This window comes from Orbicella franksi, chromosome 8, assembly GCF_964199315.1.
Source record: "Orbicella franksi chromosome 8, jaOrbFran1.1, whole genome shotgun sequence".
Lineage (NCBI taxonomy): Eukaryota > Metazoa > Cnidaria > Anthozoa > Scleractinia > Merulinidae > Orbicella > Orbicella franksi.
This window is the reverse complement of record NC_138152.1, coordinates 18,330,708-18,356,733: the sequence shown is the minus strand read 5'-3', so window position 1 is coordinate 18,356,733 and position 26,026 is coordinate 18,330,708. Positions and strand designations below refer to the sequence as shown.

Below are 26,026 nucleotides of genomic sequence, written 5' to 3'. Positions count from 1 at the left end.
GTTATAAGACTAAAGAACTCAATTTAAACAGCATTCCTGTTTCTATTCAGAAATTCTAAATTGTTGGGAAATGATAAAAAAAATCAGAGCTGAAATAGATCAAGAAAAAAATAGATCCATGCGATGCCATAATATGGAACAACCATGAAGTAAAAATCGCAACTAAGCCAATATTTTATGAGTCATGGCACAAGGCGGGTGTTACAAAAGTTAAACAGCTCTTAAACTCTAATAGCAGAAAATTCCTAACGTATCAAGAATTTGTTAACCTTTTCAAAGTTAAATCTAGTTTCACTGTATACTATGGCCTTCTCAGTGCAATTAAAAATAAATGGAAAATTTTGCCTACTGGTAGACAGAGGCAAACACGGAAACAGAACTAGTATGACAATGAAGAAAACCTTTCCAATGCTGCTCCGCACAAAGTAATTGTTGGGAACAAATTTCAACCACCTACCAATGAAAACCAAATTATTAGTTACAGAGTGGAGCCTTCTGAAATCCAAAAATTATACAAATGGCCTTTTTCTGTTACGAAAAATACAAAGTTAATAATGTTTCACTCAAGATAAACCACAATATCATCTACACTAAAGACAAACTTAAATGAGGCAACATAATAGCTGATGATTTATGCTACAGTATTGTGCAAAAGTAACGCAAGCGAAATGCGCGAATTTTGTTCTTTGTACCCATGACTTTTCGATGAAAGTTTGCACGAAAGTTCGAGTGAAATTTCCCGGCGTATCAAGTGATAATTCGCTTGAACAAAGGGCGATTTTTCTTCGAAGTTTCGTTAAGCTAAAGAAAATTTGTGAGCACAAACGATAGTTCGCTAGGCAGTACACGAAATTTTGCAATGCATTGAATGGCAGTTCAGCAGCGTTCGCGCAATTTTTCTTTCAGCTACTGATACGAACAAACTGTTGTGTAACTTACAAGAGATAAATTTGTAAATACATGCCGATAAGTTGTTTGTAAATATGTGCCGGTTTGTAGTCATCGATCACCAATTAAGGGGATAACATTTCATCTACGAGAAATATGTTACTAAAATCTTACCCACCTAAAGTTTGCGAAAGACTTTCAAGCAGCTTCGCTTACTCAAGTTCAGCTCAGGCCCAGTTTCATATGCAGAGAATTAGAATACACTGAACCGCATTATGAAGACAATGAGCTCAGTTCGTTCCACAAACAAAACAAAAACATCTCCAGTCCTGTGTACTTACACCACTTAAGTAAACAGTCGCAAACAATTTATGACGGTTTTTCAGTCTGAACACACGTGCACACTCATGAATCCAAGTGTTGTTTATTTCCATCCCGAATTACCTCCATTCCGGTCCCCTCGCAGTTGTTTATTAAAGTTTCTTGAAAGCCCTGGAAAGTTTTTCGGGCCTGCAAAGCCATTTTTAGATAATCTGTACTTAAAAACTGAGGTGTATATGCCTGAAACTTCTCGTATGAAGAGAACCTCTGTTCATATTAAGAATATGCGAATAAAACAGTGCTGTAATCATAAGGTTTGAGATTTTGCTATGGCTTTCCAGCCGAGTGCAAAAACTTTTCAGACCTTCGAGAAACGGGCCCCTGGCCCAAGTTGTTTGAAGGCTGGATGATGTTATCCACCTTTCGAACAACCCTGAACTGAGGTCACTGGGTGTTGCTTAAAGTCTTTGAACAGTTCACAATTATTTCGCTCCGTTTTTGTCGCCTTAATAAAAATCATTGAGACTCTAACTTATGGGGATAAACAAATATGGATGATTGCACCAACAATCCGTTTCCAAAATTTATTACAAGTTTTAACATTTAATATGAAAATTCAAATATTGCAGCATAACGAGAATATTACATATATCACAGAAAAACTAGGGAACTGATGTGTGACCTTCTAATATTGCAAGATCTCGGATGAACTGACAATAAGCGGTCTGCTGCAGAGTCCAGCCTTGCTGTTGGCGAGATCTTCATATGGTGGATGAACTCACGGCAATCCCACATTTTGCTAGCATCTTCTGAATCTGCCAGTCGAGTTCTCGTATAATTTGAAACTTAAGGCATGACGACTGACCATCGAGGTGCTTTAAATAGTAAATGTAAAGCGAATGAGCAGATGATTTCAGGTCTAATTTATATAAACACAAATGGTCGCTATGGCAGCAAACTGGCACGGAGACAGGGGTCTGGTGTGAGAAAAATCGCGTGGTTCTACATGCTGTGAAAATGGCGTGTTGGCAAGTGAAATTTAGCATGGAATTCACTGGTCAGGCAGTGAATTTTTCTTGAACCGCGTAGCTAAAGCCACCAAATCATTGGGTGAAACCAAATGTTTAGTATTTTTGTGAGCCACAGCAGTGCACAAAGAATGGAAACCCTTTCAGAGTCAGGTGTCAAGATCTAGCGAATAGGAAACACGATATTTTTAGAATGAAAACCACTTTTATTTTAAACTCGTGAAGAAAGCAGTGCCTCAAGTTTTACAATCTTCCGCAAAAAAAGCTGACTACAAAATATGGAGTAATTTAAGACAATTATTATGGCGGAGCTCCGGCACGCTGAAGACGCGTGAACAGAGTCCCATCTCTTAGAAAATTTGGTAAACCCATCAAGACAAGAAAATTTGGTTATGACGTCACTGTACGAACGTCTGTCCGTACAGACTCTAAGGGAGGGGGAATGGAGTCTCAAGGTAACCCTAACGGGGCAGTTCAAGAATGCCATGTTTTCTTGGCAGGATTTTTAAGAAAAAGAAAACTCATTTCTATTTGTTATGTCAACAAATGATAGGGGAAGCAGAACGTAAAGAGAGCGGCAGAGAGCAAGAATGAACAGGCAAAGAAGTGATGAAGATGATCGGGAAAGAGTGGACCAGGGTTAAGAAGAAGACGAGATAGTTAATACATACATACACGCATACATGCTGCACAATGCAGTGAATTATAATGAGTCAGGGTTAGAGAAAGGAGATGAAATAATACCGAGCTATGCTGAGAAGCAGAGTGAACGAGGGCTATAGAAAGGAGGCAAATACCCAAAAAATTCACTCAGAAGACTACAGAATTTTCCAAGTTAATTTCCACGCGGAAATGTGCAGTTGTGCAAATCACATGATTCATCATGTGATCAACAAGTTTCGAGTACGTCTTTACAGAAATTACAAAACGGTAAACATACCGGAAAAGTGGTTTATTGGTTGATCTATCAAAAAGATTACATCACTTCAGTCTTCACGACTTTTGCTGGACGTTTCTGCCTAAAGAATTCACACAGAAGTGAATGGCAAACTTGCGGTAAGTGAGTGTTAAATAAAAACTTTTGTCGTGTTTTCCATTAAAAAAGACCCAATCAAGTTGCTTTGTTGAGATTTAAAGTCTGCCTGATTTCATTGAAACCATGCTGTGAAATTTGATAAATTTCAAACAACAACACTTGAGATGCTTTGTCGAAGTTGTTGTATAAAGTTGCACTTCGTAATCGAATAGTTCTTTTTTTGGTGTTTTGCGCCGTCTACAGATAATCTCTTGTCCAAAAGTAATAAAACTGTATTTGTAAATACTACCAGGCGAGGTTTGAAGTTTTCTTTAATTTGTGTTAGTAGGGGCAGCCCCTTCGTAGACTGCTATAATTTCTTTCCCTCTTCACAGTTGCAAGATAGAAAACCATTTTATGCTTTAAAAGCAGACAGGATTTGCTATGCTTGACAGCTTTTGACGCTCGTAAGTTTTCATGCATATTGCGCATGGGGATTTCCTCGTTTTGTTTGTTCAAGTTATTGGGTTTGGTGAAATGCTTGGCTGAATTTCTTTTAAGTACAATTACATTTATTTATCGGAACTGTGGTGTTTTGGGGTTTTGGATCAAGTCAACAATTTAGCATTCCTTCTGAAATAACCAGGTGAGTTTCATAGCTAACATTTTGTCGAGCTGTGATGCTATTTCGGCAGATTAATGGTTTCTTTCGTACGCAATGATTGGAAAGGTCATTTGTATATTTCACTTAGCGAACTGTGTTTTAAAAACGCTCTTGGCCTACTGATAAACAATAGATCGGATTTTCGGGAAGAGCACATTATCGTTTGAAAAATCGCAGCGACTTTTCGGGAGGAGTGGATTATCGCTCGAAAATTTGCAGTGAATCATCACGCAAAGTGAATTAGCGTTCAAAAAATCGCGCAGATCAAAACAATAGGTGTCACGAAAATGTGGGGAAATTTCATGGAAATATCATTGCAAGCGAAATTTCTTCGAAAAGCCCCGAAAAGCAGGAATTTTGTCAAAATTCGTTTGCATTACTTTTGCACAATACTGTATCTATGTAAAAGTGAACAGCATACAATCCAACATATGTTTTTAAAGTACTCCCATGTAGCTTTATGTTGGAATGAATTTTTTGACTGGTGGTCGCAAGTCACTAGAGAAAACATTCAGTTACCAGACTCAACAATTTTATACGGACCTACAAACCCACTCAAGCACCATCAACCCCTAAGCTTGGCTTTGTTGGTGGCAAAATACTTCATTTATAAATGCAACCTAAATGAAAAATCTTTACTCTTCTCGCTGTTTAAGACACAACTTCAAGAAAACATAATGACTGAAAGGTACATTACAATAAAAAACAAAACTGCCAAGCTCTTTAATGAGAAATGGAAATGCCTTATATCAAAAGATTTTGTTCCAGAAATTTTGCCACCAACAACGTCTCAATAGGACAAATTAATTTACTTACTTTGTGCCAATGTTGTCATGGTTTTGAAATTTCTAATCAGTAGTGCTTAGCATTAATTTATTTTTATATCTATTGTAGTCCTCAAAGTGCCGTAGTTTTCTTTTTGCATGGAATTTACTTTACTCAATGTTTTATTGCACTGTAAGTGTTTTTTTATGAATGAATAAATAAATAAATAAATAAATAAATAAATAAAAGAGAAGAAGAAAAAAAAAACTTAGCGAAACATAACTATAAAAATATTACAATCTGGCCCGATTTCCAGGGAAACAAGTCTCATGTTGGAGATTGATCATTTAAATTTTGAAGTCAGAAGTTGGAGGTTGGAAGTCAGAAGTCCGAACTCAGAAGTTGGAAGTTGGAACTCAGAAGTCAGAAGTGGTAGTTGGAAGTCGGAAGTCAGAAGTCAGAAGTAAGAAGACTGAGACAGAAGTCGGAAGTCCCTCCTCGGCTTTCGTAGTTTTGATGTTACATTCAAAGTATCTGCTTGTGGGAAAAGTATTGACTTATGAGTCATGCATCTGTTCTGTTATTGACCATGAATTTCTTCATAACATTGTCAAAGTAGTCTTTGGATCGCTTGGCTATCACCTCGTAGGTCCACATGTACAGCTACTTTAACAGTGTTGTGCAAAATTCATGATCGATAACACGACAGACAAACAAAAAACTGATATCAGTTTGTTAAATTTCAGGTCACCTGATTGATTGCATCCAGTATAAGTTCTCTTTTCTCATAATGTACACTTTGAAGATCAAGTGCTAAGATATCCATCAGCTTTTTAAAGAACATCTAAAAAACAAACAATTAAATGGAAGTTAGCTGGCAAGGGCTTCTGGAGTGTATGAATTCTATATACCAGTTCGGTTACATACATTGTAACAACATGATGTATGTAAATTAATTGAACTAAAATGTGTAGTCCCTGAAAATATCCGTACCCCCACCACGGAGAGAATTTCATGCAAGCCCCACTCCTCCTGGAATTGCCATTTTTGAACACAAAAATACCCCCCCCCCCACCCTTCTAGAATTTCCACGAGTATTATGTACACCCCCCATACCCTTTGGAAAAATAGTTTTGGCAAGAAAGTGTGTTAAAAGTTAAAGTAAACACTCCAAACACTTAGATTGCACATTATTGCTGTTTATTCTTGATTGATCAATTGTAACACCTGAAGATACACACAAAGAAAACATACAGCAATTTATTTTGAAAAATTTCCATATAACCCAATACATTCATCATGCATCCAAAATGATTAATTATGTATGTCCCCTATTGTTTTTGAAGACAATAGCAACTCCCTAAGGTATTGAATAAATACACCAATAATTACTACTTGCTGTATGAATAAAAGAAGATTTTATTGTGCACTGTCTTTTTTCCCATTCTCTTCTTCCCCTAGCTCCATTCTTCTTTCTTTTTCTCCTCCATATTACCCAGGCTTCTTATGCATTGTTTTTTCCTTTTTTTTCTTGTACCCCTGCAAGTCTCAAACCCCTTACCTTTGCATATCTCATGCTCACTAGTCTCTCCTCTACACCACGACACTGAGGTTCAGTTGAGAATTACCCCTCGAAAATCATTTTTATTTTACTCAACTTGTTAAAATTCCAAATTATTTACATAACAATTTACTTATTCATCAGTTTAACACATGTTTAACACTGCACAAAAACATGCATTGGATTTTTTAATCGACTGGGTCCCAGCTGTTCACAAAAAGTGCATACAGTCATTACTAATATATACTAGTTGTACCTATCAGTAAGTGCCAATGAGTGAATTGAGTTAGTAAACAAAAGTCGATTGAATTTTATAATATTTACATGTATTTGGGATACTTCTAGTATAACAGGTGTTAAAATCAATTTCTTTTAGTTAATGTTTCAAATTATTGCTATAATTGAACACAACATTGTTTATTTTTTCAACTCAGTGAGTGAACAAAACGCTTAACATTTTTTTTGTATTTTTAAAAATCATACTTGTTGTACTTCCAGTATAACAGGTGTTAAGATCAATTTCTTTTTGAGGCGCACACATCTTGGATTTGTTGTGATTGAATCGTACAATTGTTAAAGCTGAACAAGACCCAGGTTGTTTTCTGGAATGAATTCAAGTGTTGTTTATTTGATTCAGGGTAACACTCAGGGTTTGTTTGCCATCTGCTCGACAAATTATTTCGGTAAGTAGTTTGTCTGACATTCTGCTTTTTGAAGGTGAATGTAACTTGGATTTGTTGCGATTGAATCGCATAATTGGAACACCTCATTCAGGTGTTTATTCAAGCGAAAGCACTCTTTGAGAGTAAATTTCAACCAACGTGTTGACAGAGCCAAAGAAGCTCAAATCAAACCAACAAGTTCACTTCTGACGACCTCTGAGCAAAGTTCTTGAAAATAAAAGAAACTTCAAACCAAACAAATATCATTTATCACTTAAAAACTTACCGCGAATCACCGAATTGATTGCAAATAATCCTTTAGAGACACGTTCAAGTTAAACAAGCAATATTGATAGTCTTCGTCAAATTACATATAAGCTTGTTTTACACTGTTCTCTGCTCACTGTTCTAATTTATCGGCTGGCCACTGATGAATCATGAGATTGTGCTCAACCTCGTCCAATTACTGTTAATTATCATTCGATGCATTTTTCTCGTCTTTTTCATTGGCCGAGAGCTCATCACATGACCTGCAAACAACTGCCGACAAATAATGGTCTACTCATGTGTAATTCCATCTAAAATAAGTACAGATATTATTCTACTCATGCGTAATTGTAACCACGCTCTTGTGTGACAAAATGGAAGATCGCTTCTTTAAGGTATTGGACAGTGCTTTGAATATGAAAACAAACTTGGTGATCGAACGATAAAACAATTATTGAACTGATTATGGATGTCTTGCAGATCAATTATTTGATCTGCTCGACACTAAGAAATCACAATATTTTGCTCCACCTTGTCCAACAGCTGTTAAGTATTGATTCATCAAAATAACACTGATGTTTATTTGCCAAGAGCTGTTGAAACATTAATACAGGGACAATGTCATGGATATTGTTTTCTTTATTTGTGTGTAAAATATATTTTCTTGCAGCTTCCATTTTCACAACGTGACAAATAAGATCGTGTCTACTTTGCAAGTTTATTTCGCCAGAAGCGATGGTCATTAATTTATTTGCAATTTTGCGAGCATTCTTGTACGTTTCGGCAAATGAAGTGAATTCTTCGGCTGTTTCATTGCAGCGAATTGAGAGATTTGAAGAAAAATTAAATATTTGCCGAGGTAAACAAGAGTTTGCCAGAAGAGAAAAAACAAAACTGCTCTAAAATTAGCCGTGGATAGTGTAAACCCTCTGATTGTGTGACTTGCGTGACTACCTCAAAGCACAAACAAATTAAATTTTGACTTTTCAGGAAGAAAGCTGTTTATTAATAGTGTGACACTCATTTCCTTTTGTGTCATTCATGGGCATATCCCGAGCGAACTTCCAGATTAAGACCATTGCATCATCATAGATTTCACAAAGGTTAACAGTGATGGTACAATAAGTTATAACACAGTTTGTGTTGATCAAGTGATGTGTTTACAGTAATCAATGAATCATCAAGGACTGCTTTGGAATGTGCACTGCGTTGTGGCTGCAGTATTAACAAAACGGTTAAAAGATCTTCTTGTTGCCATTTTGTTTAATAAGTGATCTGCAATTTACCGGAGGTATAAATTTACCCTTTATGTCTAGTTGATCCTGAACAAGATAGAAAATGTCATAGAGAACAGGATGTCCGTCAGTGGCAGCCCCCTGTACATTGACGGTCACGCCCCCACTTTCGAAGTCCAAAGGCTAACCTGGCTCATCTAAATATAAAATTTGATTTTTCCAACATATACGAGACTAATTCCAGATCAACACCATTTCCACACTGATACTGTGACAAGTCTGCATTTCATATTCTTGGTGGCCATCATATTAAAACAATTTATGGAAATGTTGCACAGTTACTTCCGTCTGCTTCTCGCTTGCTAACACATTGGACCACATGTTGTTAAAAGATGCTAAAAGACTGCCGGAAACTCACTGCAATAGCTTGTTGTTATTGTGCTACTCACCAGTCTTCTCAGAGCAATTTGATCTAGACAAGAACTGTGCTCTCACCAGGGCCAGGTTGAACAAAAGATGGGTAACTTAGCCTATGAGCAGGCTCTCGTGTTTGGGTCGGGGGCATGAGCGGCAAAGCCACACGAAGGCACTCGCTCACATGTCAATGCAGAAAAACACTAGACTCTTATTTAGCCTGCTCAGACACTAGAGACAGATACTAGAGCCTGCTCGCAGACTATGAGTAAGTCTATCCACCTGAAAAATCAGTAACCCTGACTGGATAGTGATGTACCCAATGGATAGCTTTATCCAGCTTTTGAACAGTCAGGCAAGATGTATAGCTAAGGGTTGTTCAGAACTAGTCAATAATGTTTTAGCAATTACAGCTTGTGGCTGAAGTAAAGCCAAGAAAATAAATAACTAAAAGCAAAATAATTTTTCCCCATATTTATTTATTAGACATTGCTGAAGTGAATTATTTCTATCATCATTCATAATATCTGGATTCTGGATTCTGGTTTCCGGTTCTGGATTACGGTTTCCGGTTTCAGTGTTTTAGGGTTGCCCTTAATGATGTACGTGCATGTTAATCTTGAATAATCTGAAATTTCAGAGAGTTTAAAAATATCATATCATATCTGTGATGGTTCTGAGGTGGAGGGCTGTTACATGTACATGCAAATGTCCCATGCACGGTTTTTCACTTGTTATGATTCAGCTGCCAATAGTTTCTGTATCTGTTGGTGTGTAACGATCTAGACCAATATTCAACCTAATAATGTACAGTGTATATTAATTAACCAAATTATGCTGTTTTTAGTTCACCAATGCTACTACATAGTAATGTGATGTTGAAGCACACAAATTTACAAACATGTCCAGTGTCAACTTGTCAAATATATGAACTGGCCAGACAGTCTAGATTACAAAATTTTCTGAAAGTTGGAATTACCAGGTAAGATATTTCTTAATCATTATTTTGTAATTAACGATTTCTCAGACATTGTTTTCTTCAAGAAAAGATTCATACCCCACATAGAGGTTTTTTCTTTAAGGGCTCCCTCCTCCTGTTACTTTGGAATTTCTAATGACTGGCCATGTGTGGATGTTGGGTGTGTATATCTTCTGGAACTGTACATTCAGATTAAGTCAACGAGAACATCAGTATTTATCCTGACCAAGTCTAATTTTCAGCCTGGATGGCCCTTTGATTGGGACTGTGCACATTGTTGTACTGCAATATTCCAGTTTCTTGTTTAAAGCAAATTGCAGGTGCTCTCGAAAGCAAGTCGCCAAGTTCATAACAGTTATATATGTTTGCTTTACATCTCAGGGCAGAGCCTGCCACTGTGAAAGTTTTGGTACCATCCCCCTAGCATTTGATTCACTACTGTAGACACTCAGTAAACAACTAACAATGAAGTACTCTGTATATCAATGAAAGGAATGTCATCTGTTGGTTATAAATTATAATTGATATGTCTTTGTATAATCAGTGGTGTTCAAGTAGCAGCTATATACAGTATGATTACATCCCTGTTCCTGTCAGTCAATATACGAACGGTGTACATAATTATGGGCAGCCTGGATTAAAACATCAAAGATTTTCAAAGCAACCATGGCCAGGAGAGATATTTCTAAAGAAATATAAATTCAAGGTCCTTAAGATTGCATATAGGGATTGATTTTTATTGCAAACAATATCTTACTGAGTGTATTTTTCTTGTGTACTAATTGTTGTAGAACACAGAGACCACTATTATGACAGAGATATTAATGTGTGAAAAGTTCCATAAAAAATGCACTGGGAGCAAATTAAATAATCATAGATGCAGCTTCTGAGAGATCCCCAGTATTAATGGAACATACATTGTACATACATGTAAAAGAGTTCAATAATTTATTACTTAAGATTGTAATGCTTTGTTTGGTTTCTCTATATTTAAAGACAACTTGATGCCATAATAATTTCTGCACTAAGTTCATTGAACAAACTGACTTGGAAGTTGAGTTCTGCAAGCCATACTGTGTGTCGTAATATCATAGCTGCAACAGTGTGACAGATACACTGTATTACATTATTAAGAAACACCTATGATACATGTATTAACTAATTAAAGTGTCTGTTACATGTAAGTTAATCAGTTTTTCCTAGAGATAATTTACTCATCATGTCATGGGTTGGTTAAATAATTGCTTTTTTGGCTTAAAAATGATATCTATTGTGCTTGGTTTATGTTGCTCTTAAATCAATTTTGTGACAACCTGCATTGGGCATGGCATAAACTAGTATTTTGCCAACACGAAATGGAGAACTGGGTCTCAAGCAAACTTGCAGGACTGGTATTTTTGCAGAAAGAAAGAGTTGAAAAATTTGCGACATTCTACCAACAGCCTTGCCATTCGCAACGTCCAATAAGGTTAATTTGTTCCCTAGTGTTGTACAAATAGTGTTCTCTAATTTATAAATTATTTCAATCTGTTGTTTAAATGATTGCCTTATAACCCCATGTCCAGCTTTGGTGCATGTAGGATATTGATGTATTGTTTATCCATTTTGCTGTAAATTATCTTTAAACCACCGTAGTAAAAAAGATGGCGGCTGTCCATTTTACTACAATGCCTTGCAATCATAACACAGCCTATAAGGCACAAAGAAAGCCAAATTTTTATAACATTTGTCCTTGTTCTAAGGACATTGAGTAGCCTAGGTTTGAAGATTTTATGAAGTTTCTGTACGTTTTTATCAACGTTGTTAAGGTTTTCATGCGCTAAGAACTATGGGTAAATGTACCAGTTGCCATCTTTTTTCCTACGAAGGATTGATGTGTCAATCGCAACATGTCTTGGATATGCTGGCTTTTTCTGACAAATGTACCTATGCCTCATAATCTTTGAGTGCGTTTGGTTGTGTAGTGCAGACAAAATACACGTACATAATATAACTTACTCATAGCTTACTTATATTTCTTGGTATAATTTATTCATAGCAAAATTAATTAATGGTACCCAATAACAGCTCCTGTAGTCCACAATCTCAGTCAAGAAAAAGAACAAATCGCTTTGGAATTGAATAATAAAATTACTATCAGAAGCCTATGCAAGTATTCATGATCAGCAACAAAATGAAGAAGCTAGTCATAAAAGGGGATCAGTGACGATTTTGGTTGCTTTTCTTTTTTTTGCTCCAAATTAGCTGAATTTTTGCATGTGGTCTTCAATGTAATAGAAAAACGTGTTCCTGTATTTTTGCCGCTGGTTTTTGTTTCGCTTTATAAAGACGCTGCTAGGAAAACCGCAGAACGTAATCGCAATGCATGCCGGGAAGGGTCTTTATTCCTCATGCGCGGGAAAACATGGCGGTCGATACAAGACAAATTTTATAAGTCTAAAACCAGTTCTTGCTTTCCAAACTTTGACGCTAGCCAAAGAATTCACTTCATTTGCCGGCTAAACCCACAAGAAATGTTCGTAGAATTGCAAATAAATTAATGAACGTTGCTTCTGGAGAAATAAACTTGCAAAGTAAACACAATCTTATTTGTCACATAGCGAAAGTGAAAGCTGCAACGTCAGCACATTTGTAATACCTTTTTTAGCGTATTTATGATTCCCTTTGAATCTAATGCTTTGATAAAACCAAAAGAAAATATATTTTACACACAAATAAAGAAAACAATATCCGTAACATTGTCCCTGTATTAATGTTTCACCAGCTTTTGGTGAATAAACATCACAGGTTGTGTTATTCAAAATTTGGCCAGGAGGAAGTTTGGGTCTGGTCACTGACAAAAATAAAAATAATAAACCAAGGGTAGAACATGAACTGCACTCAGCCCAAGGCCATGCGGTTAATGAAATGGTAACTTGTCAAATTACCTTCCTAGATCACTAAGTCCTTTTGTAAATGTGGTACAATTTCGGTTGAAGGACTGATAAGATGAGTGTGGATGAAACTGACACCAAACTTTTATAGTGAACACAATCATTAAAACACCCGCGAGGAAAATCAATTTTACAGCAAAATTACATAGAAATGGATGGAGATAAACATGAATAAGAAATTCTTAAGTTTGTGAAATCATAAGATCATTTCTACCGTTATAAAGAAACTAATTTTCACAAAAGAAATTGACTGCCACTTGACAGCTTCCAAGACCAATGAAAACAAACTAGGCTAGTCACCAGTGCTTTTTGATCCACAAGGTGACTCTACAATAATAATAATAATAATAATAATAATAATAATAATAATAATAATAATAATAATAATAATAATAACTTTATTTTAGTGTCTAGTCTTCTAGCTAGCCTTAAGCTTAAAAACGATATAAAAACGATTCCTGTCTATTTACATTAAATTATACTACATTTTCGCACACTCTTTGTATTTACATCTAATTCCTACAGTTAAGATACTACTTTAGAATATGGAATATCGAACCTATATTTATAATACTTATAACTAGTGTTTACGGCTCAAGAGTTGCAAAGGTGATACCCTTTGCATGTGTCGCCTCCGACAAGTCCACTGAGGTCCCTTCCCCTGATGTTCGCCTTAAATCGCTGCAAAGACATTTCTTTCTTGTCCCTATTGTCTAACTTCGACCACATCAATGGCCCAAGGAAGCGAAGGGAATGTTTCCCGTACTTAACAGTTCTTACTCTTGGTATGTAAAAATCTGAGTTCCTTAAGCTGTAGCTCGAGGGTGATCTAGGAAAAAGCTCTAGTACGTTGCTAGGCAGTAATCTATGTTTCACTTTAAACATGAAAATTCCGATCTCTTGCAATCGTTTGTTGTACAAGCTTGTCATCCCCGCGCGTATTAGGTCACTATAGGAGGAGACCCAATCGCAGAATACTGTATGGAGTCCTCTCTCATTGATCCTCTCCAGTTTCCTTGTGTCGCTTGCATGGCAGAAATGCCACACCAAGCTACAGCATGTTAGATGAGGTAAGACTGCAGTCTTATAGATCCGTAATTTTGCATGTATAGGGATGAGATATTTCAGCCTTCGTAGGACGCCAATCATTTTGCTAGTCTTCAAGCAAACCTGCGATATATGTTCCGGAAAGTTAAGATCCTTGTCAATTATCACGCCCAACAGCTTAAATGCATATAGAACAAAAGTAGTTTGTAAATTCTTGTGCTACAAGCCCCTGATCTTGCTGTATCACTCCTCGGATATTAAGGGAAATTGCACTGTTATCCTTTGTCTTTGAATTCAGAAATGGGGTAAAGGTGTTGTAGAACTTCCTGGGATTGTTGTTCATATCTATGGAAATTGAGTTCCAATATTCCTTTATCGCCCTCCTTCTTAGTAATGTTGCTCTATTACGCCATGTTTTCATCAGCTCTAGGTTTTCTTTGGTTTTGTTTTTGCTGAATTTCTTTGTGTACATCCTTTTTTTCCGTATCGCTTTTTTCCATTCACTTGTCTCTTTTTCAGACTTTTATTCTCTTCAGAGGTAGGTGTTTATCAACGATTCTCATCAATTCAGTGTACCAGTTATCATACTGCTCACCAACACTAGTTGAGTGTTGTTTGATCCATACTGCATCTGTTAAATCCCTTGTAAATTCATTTATGTCTAGATTCTTGATACTTCTGCAATTTATGATGGCAGCTGAATGTTCTTTAACAGCTTCCTTGAGGAAGCCATATACCATGCAGTGATCGCTCAAGCCGATGTTAATGACTCCAGCAGTTTTGAAGAGATCTGGTTGGTTTGTTAAAATGACGTCTAAAAGAGTCTGCGAAGAGGCTGTAATCCGTGTTGGCTCTGTGATTAAGCATGTTAATTCAAAAACTTCCTCTAGGTCTTTTAGCAGCTTTGCGTCTCTTTCATTTACTTTTAGCTTGTCTAGATTTAGGTCACCCATGATGATGACTGTGGAGCATTGTATTGTGGCCCAGGAAAGACAATCGTTCAGCTCTTCTTCCAATACTGAATAGTAGTTGGCACCTCTGCAATGTGGTGGTCTATACATTCCCAGTAAAATTGTATTAGTGTTATTTAGCTCCAACTTGATGGCCAACACCTCTATAGACTTAAATACCCTTGGTGGCTTAAGTTTTTTAGATGGTATTTGTGTTGCTATGAAAGTGAGCACTCCTCCTCCACCCTTCGCTCTGTCCTGACGATATATGCAATAGTTTGGTAGACTAAACTGCGTATCCATGTAGGAAGAATCGATCTTGGTTTCTGTTAAGACAATGATCCCTGCTTTGAGTTTATCATTAATCAGCTTAAGTTCTTCACATTTGTTTTGAAGGCTGTTGATGTTCAGATGGTACAGTAGTGGTTGGTTATTATGTGCCAGCTTTATGTTAATTAGGTCCTGAAGTGGATCTTTCTCTGTTTCCCATGCTGATAATGATACGTCTGCATTGTCAGAATTAAAGGAATTGTTTGTTGATTGAAAGCTTATGTCAAGTGGAAGAAAGGTAAGGATGCATCTTCGGGAAGTCCATTGCTTTCCTACTGCTTGAATCAGATGGAAGTCTTTCACCACAACGCCACCGCATTTAATATGGAACCACATTTGACAATTATCACATTGAAGAACTCGGTGATTAATAGCGACAGTTTTACTACAAATGTTGCAGTTTAACTTGCTGGTTTCGGCACGTTTTGGTCCTGGATTTGGGCAGATATCTCCAGCGATGATCAGCCTGGTCAACCGTAGACTCGCCATCATGTTTGGGTAGTATTTTATTCTTGCAGATAAGTATGTCTTCCTTCGCATTCAAGTCAAACAAAGATGGCGGCCGTCATTTGTCAGCCATACGATCTTTTCACTGAGGGTGGGGCCTCCGCTATGAGAAACTGATACTTGGATGTTGTCGATAGACCGTTTTAATGGGTCTCTATTGCTTTTTCCGTTGTCAAAGATCGCTTGGAAAGCTGCTGTCAGGAGAAAAATCGCTAAAATCGACGAGCGATTAGGAACACGTCTTCCCGTCATGATGACCACTGACCTATACCTATGTAGACTGGTCTTTTATCTTCTTTAATCTTTAATAAGTATACTCCTTAAACAGCGGAACTATACTAGGAGTTTAAAATAACATGAAAAAAGCACGTAATAAATAATTACAATATGTATATATACAGTAAAATTATAAGTTAGTAAAAGATAAAATAAAATAGATTAAGTATAATCTCGTCGAGATAAGTTAAGACATCTGAATATACATTATACAAAAGATTTAATGGCTGCGAGAGCAATAGTCTTAAAATTATTTATATTAACATCTTCATAAATAGGTAAATTGTTCCATGCTACTATTGTCCTTGGATAAAAGGAAAACTTATAGACATCATTTGATACACGGATTTGTTGGAAAGGACGACTGTTCAGTAATCTGGTGGCCCTTGTTATTTCGTGGACTTCAGGAGGAAAGCTAATACCAACATGTCCCATTAAGATCTTGTAGAACATAGTAGTTTGAAAGAGGAGTCGACGATCTTCAAGGGAGTCCCAACAAAGATGTTTGATCATTGGAGTAACATGGCTAAATCTTGAATAGTCATTTAATACAAGTCTTGCTGCTCGGTGTTGAACCATCTCTATTTGAGTGATGTTCTGTTTGGTGAAAGGGTTCCAAGCACAACAAGCATATTTGAGTTTTGGGCGGACTAGCGTGCGATAGGCCGTATCTTTGACTTTAGTATCACAACCACTTAGAATACGACGCAGAAGCCCAAGAGTAGAATTTGCCTATTTACAGATCTGATTGTTATGCTCGTTCCAGGACAGATTGTCTGTCACGGTGACTCCAAGGTACTGGGCTGAGGAAACTCTAGAAATGGGCTGGCCAGCCAATGAATATTGGAACATAGTTAGAATTTTCTTGCACATTATACCAAGTTGATAACACTTCTTGACATTAAAGTTAAGTTGCCAAGTGTTTGACCAGAGTGACAATTGTTCAAGATCATCCTGCAGAGCCCAACAGTCCTGTACTTCACGGATTTCACTATAAAGGATGCAATCATCTGCAAAGAGGCGTAGACGTGACTTTACAAAAGAAGAGATGTCATTTATATATAGTAAAAATAATACAGGGCCCAAAATTGAGCCTTGTGGGACCCCGGAGAGCACTGGTTTGGAAGAAGACTGAATGCCATTTACTGAGACTGATTGGGAGCGGTTTGACAGAAAAGCTTTAATCCACATAAGCATGTTCCCACGAATACCATAGTAGTCGAGCTTCATTAGAAGTCTTTGGTGGGGGACAGAATCAAATGCTTTAGAGAAATCAAGCAGTATGACGTCGGTTTGGCTGCAAGTGTTGATTGACTTGGCCCAATCGTGTATAGCTGATATCAGTTGAGTTTCACAAGAAAACCGCTGTCTGAAACCATGTTGCTCGTTGATCAAAATGTTGTTACTAGATAAGTGTTTAGCCATATGGCTAAGAACAATGTGTTCCATTACTTTACAGCAGATAGAAGTCAGCGAAATTGGGCGATAGTTGGATGGATCTGATTTGTTTTCTTTCTAAAAGACTGCAGTAATGAGGGCTTTGGACCAATCTGATGGGACAACATGGGACGACATGGTAACAAGTAATGGCGGCGATTTCCACAAAACAGCATGTTCTTCACACTTGCTAGCTTCCAAAGTGCTTTTTGAAGAAAGAAAATTTATTTCAAATATAATGTGATTCAAATACAAGTATTCAAACTGCTATTTTTTCATGTGAAAGATCTACTAGTAGGTAAGAAAGGATTTTTAAACAACTAGATCGATATTTGAATCTGTATTGAATTGAAGGACATCTGGAAACTAAAGCGACCGTTCAACCCCCATCCCTTCTGGAATTGCCTAGGTCTTTGACCCCCCCACCCATTTAGAATTTCCAATTCCCTCCATAGTGTGGGTATGGATATTTTTTGGAACAACACAGTCACCACAGGGTGGAGAGAAGTTACATTTGACCATGATTTTTGCCAAAGTCACCTTACTGAAATGCAAATCAATTCTCTTCAGTTACAGTAATGTACAAGACTTAACAATGTGTTATGCTATCATGTTATCAGCAACACCACCACAACATACAGCAATGACTGTGGGCATACCACCTGTGGCATACCACTCGTAGTAAGGCAAGGGAGGAAAGTGATCTCAGTTCAGTTTTGATGCTACCAGAAATCACCAAACTTTGAACAAAAAGGCTTCATTTGTGGTACATTATAAGTTGAAATTATGTGGAGGACAATACATGGCAGCACGAAGATATGAATCTTATTTTCGAGTGGTGAAATATTGTTTTAAACATATATTCATATCTGCAAGCCACTGTGTAACATTTTTCTCAATATTAATATAGACAAACTGACTCTGTACAACCATGAAAAAGTGGGAAATAACATCATCAATTTCTTCACTAGGAAAATACACCACTTGGGTCCTGGATGTAGTTTTGTATGAATTTTATGAGAGGTGTATTTTCCAGTATGACACTCAAGTCTATGTAATAAACTATATTATTTCCAACATTATGTACAATTTTATAACCAGTTAAATCATTCAATCTAACTTTCGGAAATGACTTTTGTACAGCTATGTACAGTCATGTTCACTTCTCATGTTGTGGACTATGTAGAGTACCTGTGACACAAGTTATGATGGATCATGCACAGGATCAGATGTGATTTTCTCTCTGTTTAAGAAATTAAGCACTAGAAGACCTGAACAAACTAGACACAGTTTTGCTGTTATGGTTGTTTCCAGGGGGGAATAATCAAAGGGAGGTAGCAAAATTATGTTAGTTATATTTTGAACAAACCTCCATTTGGAATTTCAAGTGAGCTCGAAGGCCTTCAAACAAGAGGAAGCACACTCTCAAAGCCATGGTAAACAAACCAAGAAAATCACACTGGACAAGCTGAGGAAAAACAATGCAATATTGTTCAATATAATAGTAATTTATTTATGAGATAAACTTAAATACATACATGTCATACTGTACAAGGTGTACAATGATGTTTAATGAGTGATGCAGCAATGTTCAGCATTTTAAGATTTATCTCACCCTAGGCCAGTTGGTTTCGTTTATATCAAACATGAGAGAGAGTGTTTCATCAGGATATCCAAACACCGAGAAGAGAGTTGAAAATATGACATGCAGCGGAGTATTTTTGATGAAAGTCAAGGTGTTTGGATAGCTGATGAAACACTGTCTGGAGTGTTTGATCAATCGAAACAAAAACTAAGGAGTAAACAAAGAAGGAAAATTGTCAAACTCTATGCTAATTAAGACCAGGTATCCAAACCTCCTTCTCAGTTGTGATTTTCTCTGTTTTAATTTGATGAATTATTAATGAGTTTGAGAGGTAACTGTCTCAAGCTGATAGAAAGATCTTTGAAATAAATGAAATGTTGCCACTGAGCTACAAAGAGTCTCTTGGTGAGCCAAGCAATTTTACTACGTGCATATGTGACATGCGTCCTGCAACTGTTAGGATCAGCAATGTTGAAAGTGTCATGTGTAAATAATGGAAGATGGTAAGTTTACAGCTCAGTGATGTGTGTCGCTCAGTGGTAAGAGTGCCCAACCTCTATCTAGGAGGTCATGGGTTTGAATCCTGTCAGGGACTCAGATATTTTCTTTGCCCACACTCATCTCAACATTTCACCTTTGCCGCATTTATTCAATTTTTATGAAGCATTGGAATGGGCCAAGATAAAAATACTGGGAATTGATCATTCCCTGAGGTCTACCTACCCAGAAGAGATTTTTGCACAAGTCATCCTTGACAAAGTTCATGAGTGATGGAAAAGTTCCAATGTGGTGAGAACCAGACTCAAGTGCAACAGTTAAAAGAGATAGTCCCATATGAATCATGGCCTCAGAATTATGCCTGATAACAGAAATAAAATTTCTTAGTACAATTTCCAGAGGTGAATATAAGAATTGGACATTCTGATTGGCTCAAAAGCTCATCACATGACGCTATATTCACCCCACTAGAGCTCAGTTACTAAGCTCACCATCTTTGCCATTTCGACAAGTAAACATAGCAGACAGTTGGTGAATAAAGTTTACTTTTATTTGAAAGACATCACTCCAGGTCTAGGATACTTGAAAGGATGGAGAATTTTCACAATGACTGCTGTCGCCCTTGGACCAAAAATGTGACCTTCTTTGGGAAAACTGACACTAACGCTTTTTCGTTAAACGGTCAAGAAAAATGGTTCTAAATGGATACTAAACAGCTAACTCAAGCGTTTAAACGGTTTCCATAACCGTTTAAACGGATAGCAAAAAATTTAAACGGTTGACCAAAGTCAGAAAACGGATAGCTTAAAGTGTTAAACGGTCAACCAAAAAAACAAACGGTTAGCTTGAAACATTAAATGGTTGACCAAAGTCCAAAAATGGATAGCTTGAACCGTTAAACGGTCAACTAAAGTCCACAAACGGACAGCTTAAATGGTTGAACGGTTAACCAAAGTTCACAAACAGACAGCTTAAATGGTTGAACGGATGAGTCAGCGAGATCATTTCAGGAAAAACTAGCAGTCTTACAATGTTAAACGGATATCTTTGAGCGCAACCATGGAGCATAAAAACTGTAGATTGTTAAGGATACATTCTGCGAACGAAGAAAGTACTGTCGTATCTGATGAACTTTAGTCGGGTTACTTCAAAATTCATTTGTTCGCTTGCTTTCTCGCTTGTGCATTCTATTTCTGGGCAAACTTTTGCCGCTTTCGTGCGACTTTATGTTGATTCTCTTCTCTGACATTATTTTGTTGATTTAAGCGCAATTTACAAAGAACAGTTTCGCTGCTAATATCTCAACCTGAACAGCTAGTGCAAGAAACATTAAAATAACAAAAACTGTAACCTCTGGAAGCAAATTATACATAACATCGTTGACAAGAAAATTTTTCAATACATGCGTTCAACAGGTGCAACTAACTTTTTATATGTCGAGGAAAAGGTTGTTGTTATTCATCGTGGTAGATGCAATAATAAAGTGTATTATCGTTTGTCTCACGATGTAGTCACTTGAGATGTAGATTACGACGTTTCGACTGCTTACTGCTAGTCTTCTTCAGGCGATAAGGTCGACTGATTGCACGGTATCATTTATATCACAAAGGTCGGCTGTGATTGGTGCATTTCGATCCTCCTATTGTTCCATTATTCCAGCGAGTAGCTGTTCCCTCAGTGGTCCGCTGTTGTACCGTTCTCCTGTTGTTGTGTTTCTTGATCGTGGGTATCCATGCTTCAGGAATTTCAATTCCACTATCCCTGTTGATGTTGTTAGGGTGAAGTCTTATGTGAATAGCTTCCTTGACCCTACGTGTGTACCAGTGAGGATCTCAATCAATAAACTTGACCTCATTCCAGATAGGATAGTGGCCGGTCTCGTGGGTGTGTTCAGAAACGGCGGAGGTCTGGGTTCGGGCGAGTCGTATATCCCTGTCGTGTTCTTTGATCCTCTCCTGCATAGATCTCCCTGTTTCCCCGATGTAGACTTTGCCGCACTCACAGGGAATCCTGTAGACAACACCATCTTGTTTGGCTGGGTTGACGGTGTCCTTTGGTCGCACTAAGTGTGACCGAAGTGTCGTGTCGGACTTAAAGACGGTGCGAATGCCTTGTTGTTCTAGGCAGTGGCGGAGAGACTCCGAAACTCCTTGGACATAAGGTAAAACGGCGGTGGATTTAAATTCTGCGACAGGCTCTCTTCTTGGGGTTGTTCGTGCCTTTGTGATCTTCTGTACAAAAGAGGAGGGATATCCGTTAGAAACAAGTACAGATGACAGATGTTTCTTCTCTCCAGCGATTACTGATGGTTTAGTGACGAGACGTTTAACCCGGTCGTACAGACACTTCACAATACCGCGCTTCACTGAACGAGGGTGGTGTGAATCATACGCTAGGTACTGATCAGTATGTGTTGGTTTCCTGTAGACACTGGTGGTAAGGCGGCCATCAGGTTCTCTGTAAACTGACGTGTCGAGAAAGGCGATCTTGTTGTTGTTCTCGATCTCCATGGTGAAACGGATTGATGGTTGTTGACTGTTCAGGTGTTGCAGGAAGACATCAACTCTATCCCGATCCAGGATGGTGAAAGTATCATCTACGTAGCGTTTCCAGATCTTAGGCTTGCAAGGTGCGGACTCTATTGCTTGTTCTTCAAATATCTCCATGTAGAGATTAGGAATAACCGCGGATACAGGGCTCCCCATGGCTGTGCCGTCTTGTTGTTCGTAAATCGATCCGTTGTACTGGAAGTACGTAGATCTTAATATGAAATTCAAGAGGTCCACGATTTGAACTGGTGTAAGTGTCGTGCGGTCAGCCAGGCCTGCGTCGTTCTCCATTTTTTGTAGCGTGGCTTGTACGGCGCCCTTTATCGGTACGTTGGTAAACAGTGACTCTACGTCGAAAGACACCATGATCTCGTGGTCCTGGATCTCTTCACTGGCGATGGTGGAGGCGAAGTCAGTTGAGTTCTTCACTGTGAAGTTCGAGTTACCTGCAAGAGGAGATAATACGTTAGCCAAGAAAGCAGACAGGTCGTATGCAAAGGTGTTGACACACGACACAATTGGCCTAAGCGGTGTGTCGGCCTTGTGGATCTTCGGCAAACCATAGATCCTAGGTGGTTGTTTGTGCCGAGGTCTGATCTTATTATAAACCGCCTCTGATATGTGTCCACTCTGTTTCAGGGTTAGCAGCTTCTCAGATAGCTTCCGGGTCAAGCGGTCTGTCGGATCTTTGTTGAGCAGCTGGTACGGTCCGGAATCAATTAGCGCTGACATTTTTGCGTGGTATGTGTCAGCGTCCAGGATTACGCTAGCGTGTCCTTTGTCGGCCGGAAGGACCATGATTGAGTTGTCCTCTTTTAAGCTTTTAAGAGCCTCCTGCTGTTCCTTCGTGATGTTGGGCGTGGGTGGTTGTGCCTGTTGAAGGATGGTGTTGACGGATCTCCTGACTGTGTCTGCTCGCTCTGCATCTAGTGGCCTGACTGCTGACTCAATTTTGGCAATGATCTTGGTGGCTGGGACGCTCGTAGGAGTCACGGCGAAATTTAGACCTTTCTTCAGTAGGGACACCTCAGCTTCGTTAAGGGTCCTGGATGACAAGCTGATAACTTACAAGTTGATAACCTAGTGACTACATCGTGAGACAAACGATAATACACTTTATTATTGCATCTACCACGATGAATAACAACCTTTTCCTCGACATTGACCAGAAATATGGGCGCACAGCCCTAAGGTTGATTCGTCGACATGAGCGTTGCTCTCGCAAGCTCGCACGCTATACCAACCATCTCACCTTTCTCACAAGGTGTATTAAGAACCACATTGTTCCAAGAGATCTGCAAGTTCAGCCGCCAGTTCCCACCAGAGGCGCACGCAGAGTCGCTGAACTAGCATCCATGAGATTCCTGAGGGAAAGAATCAGACTGACGCAGAGAGCCAAGGCAGATACGAAGAAAGAAGCCGAATCAACAGCACAGAGCATAACATCTGCTCTTTCTGCGGATGATGCTGCAGAGGTACTCGACAAGGTTAAATCCACTACCCAGCGAGTCTTTAATACCACCAAAGACCGTCAACAGCGCAAGTTTGAGAAACTTTTGCAAGAGAAACAGTCTTCTGTTTCTCCTACAACTTTTGTTGACAAAACAAAGTGGGTTATCAACTTGTCATCCAGGACCCTTAACGAAGCTGAGGTGTCCCTACTGAAGAAAGGTCTAAATTTCGCCGTGACTCCTACGAGCATCCCAGCCACCGAGATCATCGCCAAAATTGAGTCAGCAGTCAGGCCACTAGATGCGGAGCGAGCAGACACAGTCAGGAGATCCGTCAACACCATCCTTCAACAGGCACAACCACCCATGCCCAACATCACGAAGGAACAGCAGGAGGCTCTTAAAAGCTTAAAAGAGGACAACTCAATCATGGTCCTTCCGGCCGACAAAGGACACACTAGCGTAATCCTGGATGCTGACACATACCACGCAAAAATGTCAGCGCTAGTTGATTCCGGACCGTACCAGCTGCTCAACAAAGATTCGACAGACCGCTTGACCCGGAAGCTATCTGAGAAGCTGCTAACCCTGAAACGGAGTGGACACATATCAGAGGCGGTTTATAATAAGATCAGACCTCGGCACAAACAACCACCTAGGATCTATGGTTTGCCGAAGATCCACAAGGCCGACACACCGCTTAGGCCAATTGTGTCATGTGTCAACACCTTTGCATACGACCTGTCTGCTTTCTCGGCTAACGTATTATCTCCTCTTGCAGGTAACTCGAACTTCACAGTGAAGAACTCAACTGACTTCGCCTCCACCATCGCCAGTGAAGAGATCCAGGACCACGAGATCATGGTGTCTTTCGACGTAGAGTCACTGTTTACCAACGTACCGATCGAGGGCGCCGTACAAGCCGCGCTACAAAAAATGGAGAACGACGCAGGCCTGGCTGACCGCACGACACTTACACCAGTTCAAATCATGGACCTCTTGAATTTCGTATTAAGATCTACGTACTTCCAGTACAACGGATGGATTTACGAACAACGAGACGGCACAGCCATGGGGAGCCCTGTATCCGCAGTTATTGCTAATCTCTACATGGAGATATTTGAAGAACAAGCAATAGAGTCCGCACCTTGCAAGCCTAAGATCTGGAAACGCTACGTAGATGATACTTTCACCATCCTGGATCGGGATAGAGTTGACGTCTTCCTGCAACACCTGAACAGTCAACAACCATCAATCTGTTTCACCATGGAGATCGAGAACAACAACAAGATCGCCTTTCTCGACACGTCAGTTTACAGAGAACCTGATGGCTGCCTTACCACCAGTGTCTACAGGAAACCAACACATACTGATCAGTACCTAGCGTATGATTCACACCACCCTCGTTCAGTAAAGCGCGGTATTGTGAAGTGTCTGTACGACCGGGCTAAACGTCTCGTCACCAAACCATCAGTAATCGCTGGAGAGAAGAAACATCTGTCATCTGTACTTGTTTCTAACGGATATCCCTCCTCTTTTGTACAGAAGATCACAAAGGCACGAACAACCCCAAGAAGAGAGCCTGTCGCGGAATTTAAATCCACCGCCGTTTTACCTTATGTCCAAGGAGTTTCGGAGTCTCTCCGCCACTGCCTAGAACAACAAGGCATTCGCACCGTCTTTAAGTCCGACACGACACTTCGGTCACACTTAGTGCGACCAAAGGACACCGTCAACCCGGCTAAACAAGATGGTGTTGTCTACAGGATTCCCTGTGAGTGCGGCAAAGTCTACATCGGGGAAACAGGGAGATCTATGCAGGAGAGGATCAAAGAACACGACAGGGATATACGACTCGCCCGAACCCAGACCTCCGCCGTTTCTGAACACACCCACGAGACCGGCCACTATCCTATCTGGAATGAGGTCAAGTTTATTGATTGAGATCCTCACTGGTACACACGTAGGGTCAAGGAAGCTATTCACATAAGACTTCACCCTAACAACATCAACAGGGATAGTGGAATTGAAATTCCTGAAGCATGGATACCCACGATCAAGAAACACAACAACAGGAGAACGGTACAACAGCGGACCACTGAGGGAACAGCTACTCGCTGGAATAATGGAACAATAGGAGGATCGAAATGCACCAATCACAGCCGACCTTTGTGATATAAATGATACCGTGCAATCAGTCGACCTTATCGCCTGAAGAAGACTAGCAGTAAGCAGTTGAAACGTCGCGATCTACATCTCAAGTGACTACATCGTGAGACAAACGATAATACACTTTATTATTAACTTTTTATACTGTCACGAAACCTGTAATAATAACCATCGCAAATTGAGACTCCAGGTTTTAATCACAATCTCCTTCTTTGTTCATTGTTGTTTTGGTTTGAAGTTGCACAAAACAAATTTGAATACGCAATGAACTGCAAATGCCATGACCTTGTGAGGAGCCGAGACGCGTCAGGGTCAAATAATGCAATAGGCGAGAAATGATTTGCTTTCTAAAGAAATTTTGAAGTTTCGAGATTACAAATTTTGGACCTTTTTGTTTCAACCATAGCTATCGAAACAGAATGCGCCACAATAAAAACTTGATGGCAGTATCGGCGTCCTTGCGGCTATTCACCAGATTCTTGCTAAGTTAAGGTC

General features: G+C 39.0%; 2 protein-coding genes across 2 annotated transcripts in view; one reads left to right on the top strand and one right to left on the bottom strand.

Annotated features, from left to right (window-relative positions):
• Nucleotides 1-26,026, bottom strand: part of LOC145495181 (Golgi-specific brefeldin A-resistance guanine nucleotide exchange factor 1-like) — a 110,613-nt gene that overhangs the window by 37,969 nt on the left and 46,618 nt on the right. Inside the window, exons 11-13 of the mRNA XM_081474760.1 lie at nt 19,588-19,723; nt 18,649-18,747; nt 5,433-5,525 (exon numbers count right to left, since the gene is read on the bottom strand). Of these exons, the coding sequence (XP_081330886.1) occupies nt 5,433-5,525; nt 18,649-18,747; nt 19,588-19,723 (328 nt within the window). The remainder of the gene's footprint in view (nt 1-5,432; nt 5,526-18,648; nt 18,748-19,587; nt 19,724-26,026) is intronic.
• Nucleotides 23,066-25,777, top strand: LOC145495194 (uncharacterized). The gene is made up of 2 exons (XM_081474775.1): nt 23,066-23,177; nt 23,219-25,777. Exons 1-2 carry the CDS (start codon nt 23,118-23,120, stop codon nt 25,304-25,306), a joined length of 2,148 nt encoding a protein of 715 aa, XP_081330901.1. The 5' UTR covers nt 23,066-23,117; the 3' UTR covers nt 25,307-25,777.

Excerpts from the sequence above, each read along its gene's own strand:
- LOC145495194 (XM_081474775.1), top strand. The coding sequence starts at position 23,118 with ATGAGCGTTGCTCTCGCAAGCTCGCACGCTATACCAACCATCTCACCT. Across the intron at positions 23,178-23,218 it reads TCTCACCTTTCTCACAAGGT|CCGCCAGTTCCCACCAGAGG; the intron begins GTATTAAGAACC and ends CTGCAAGTTCAG.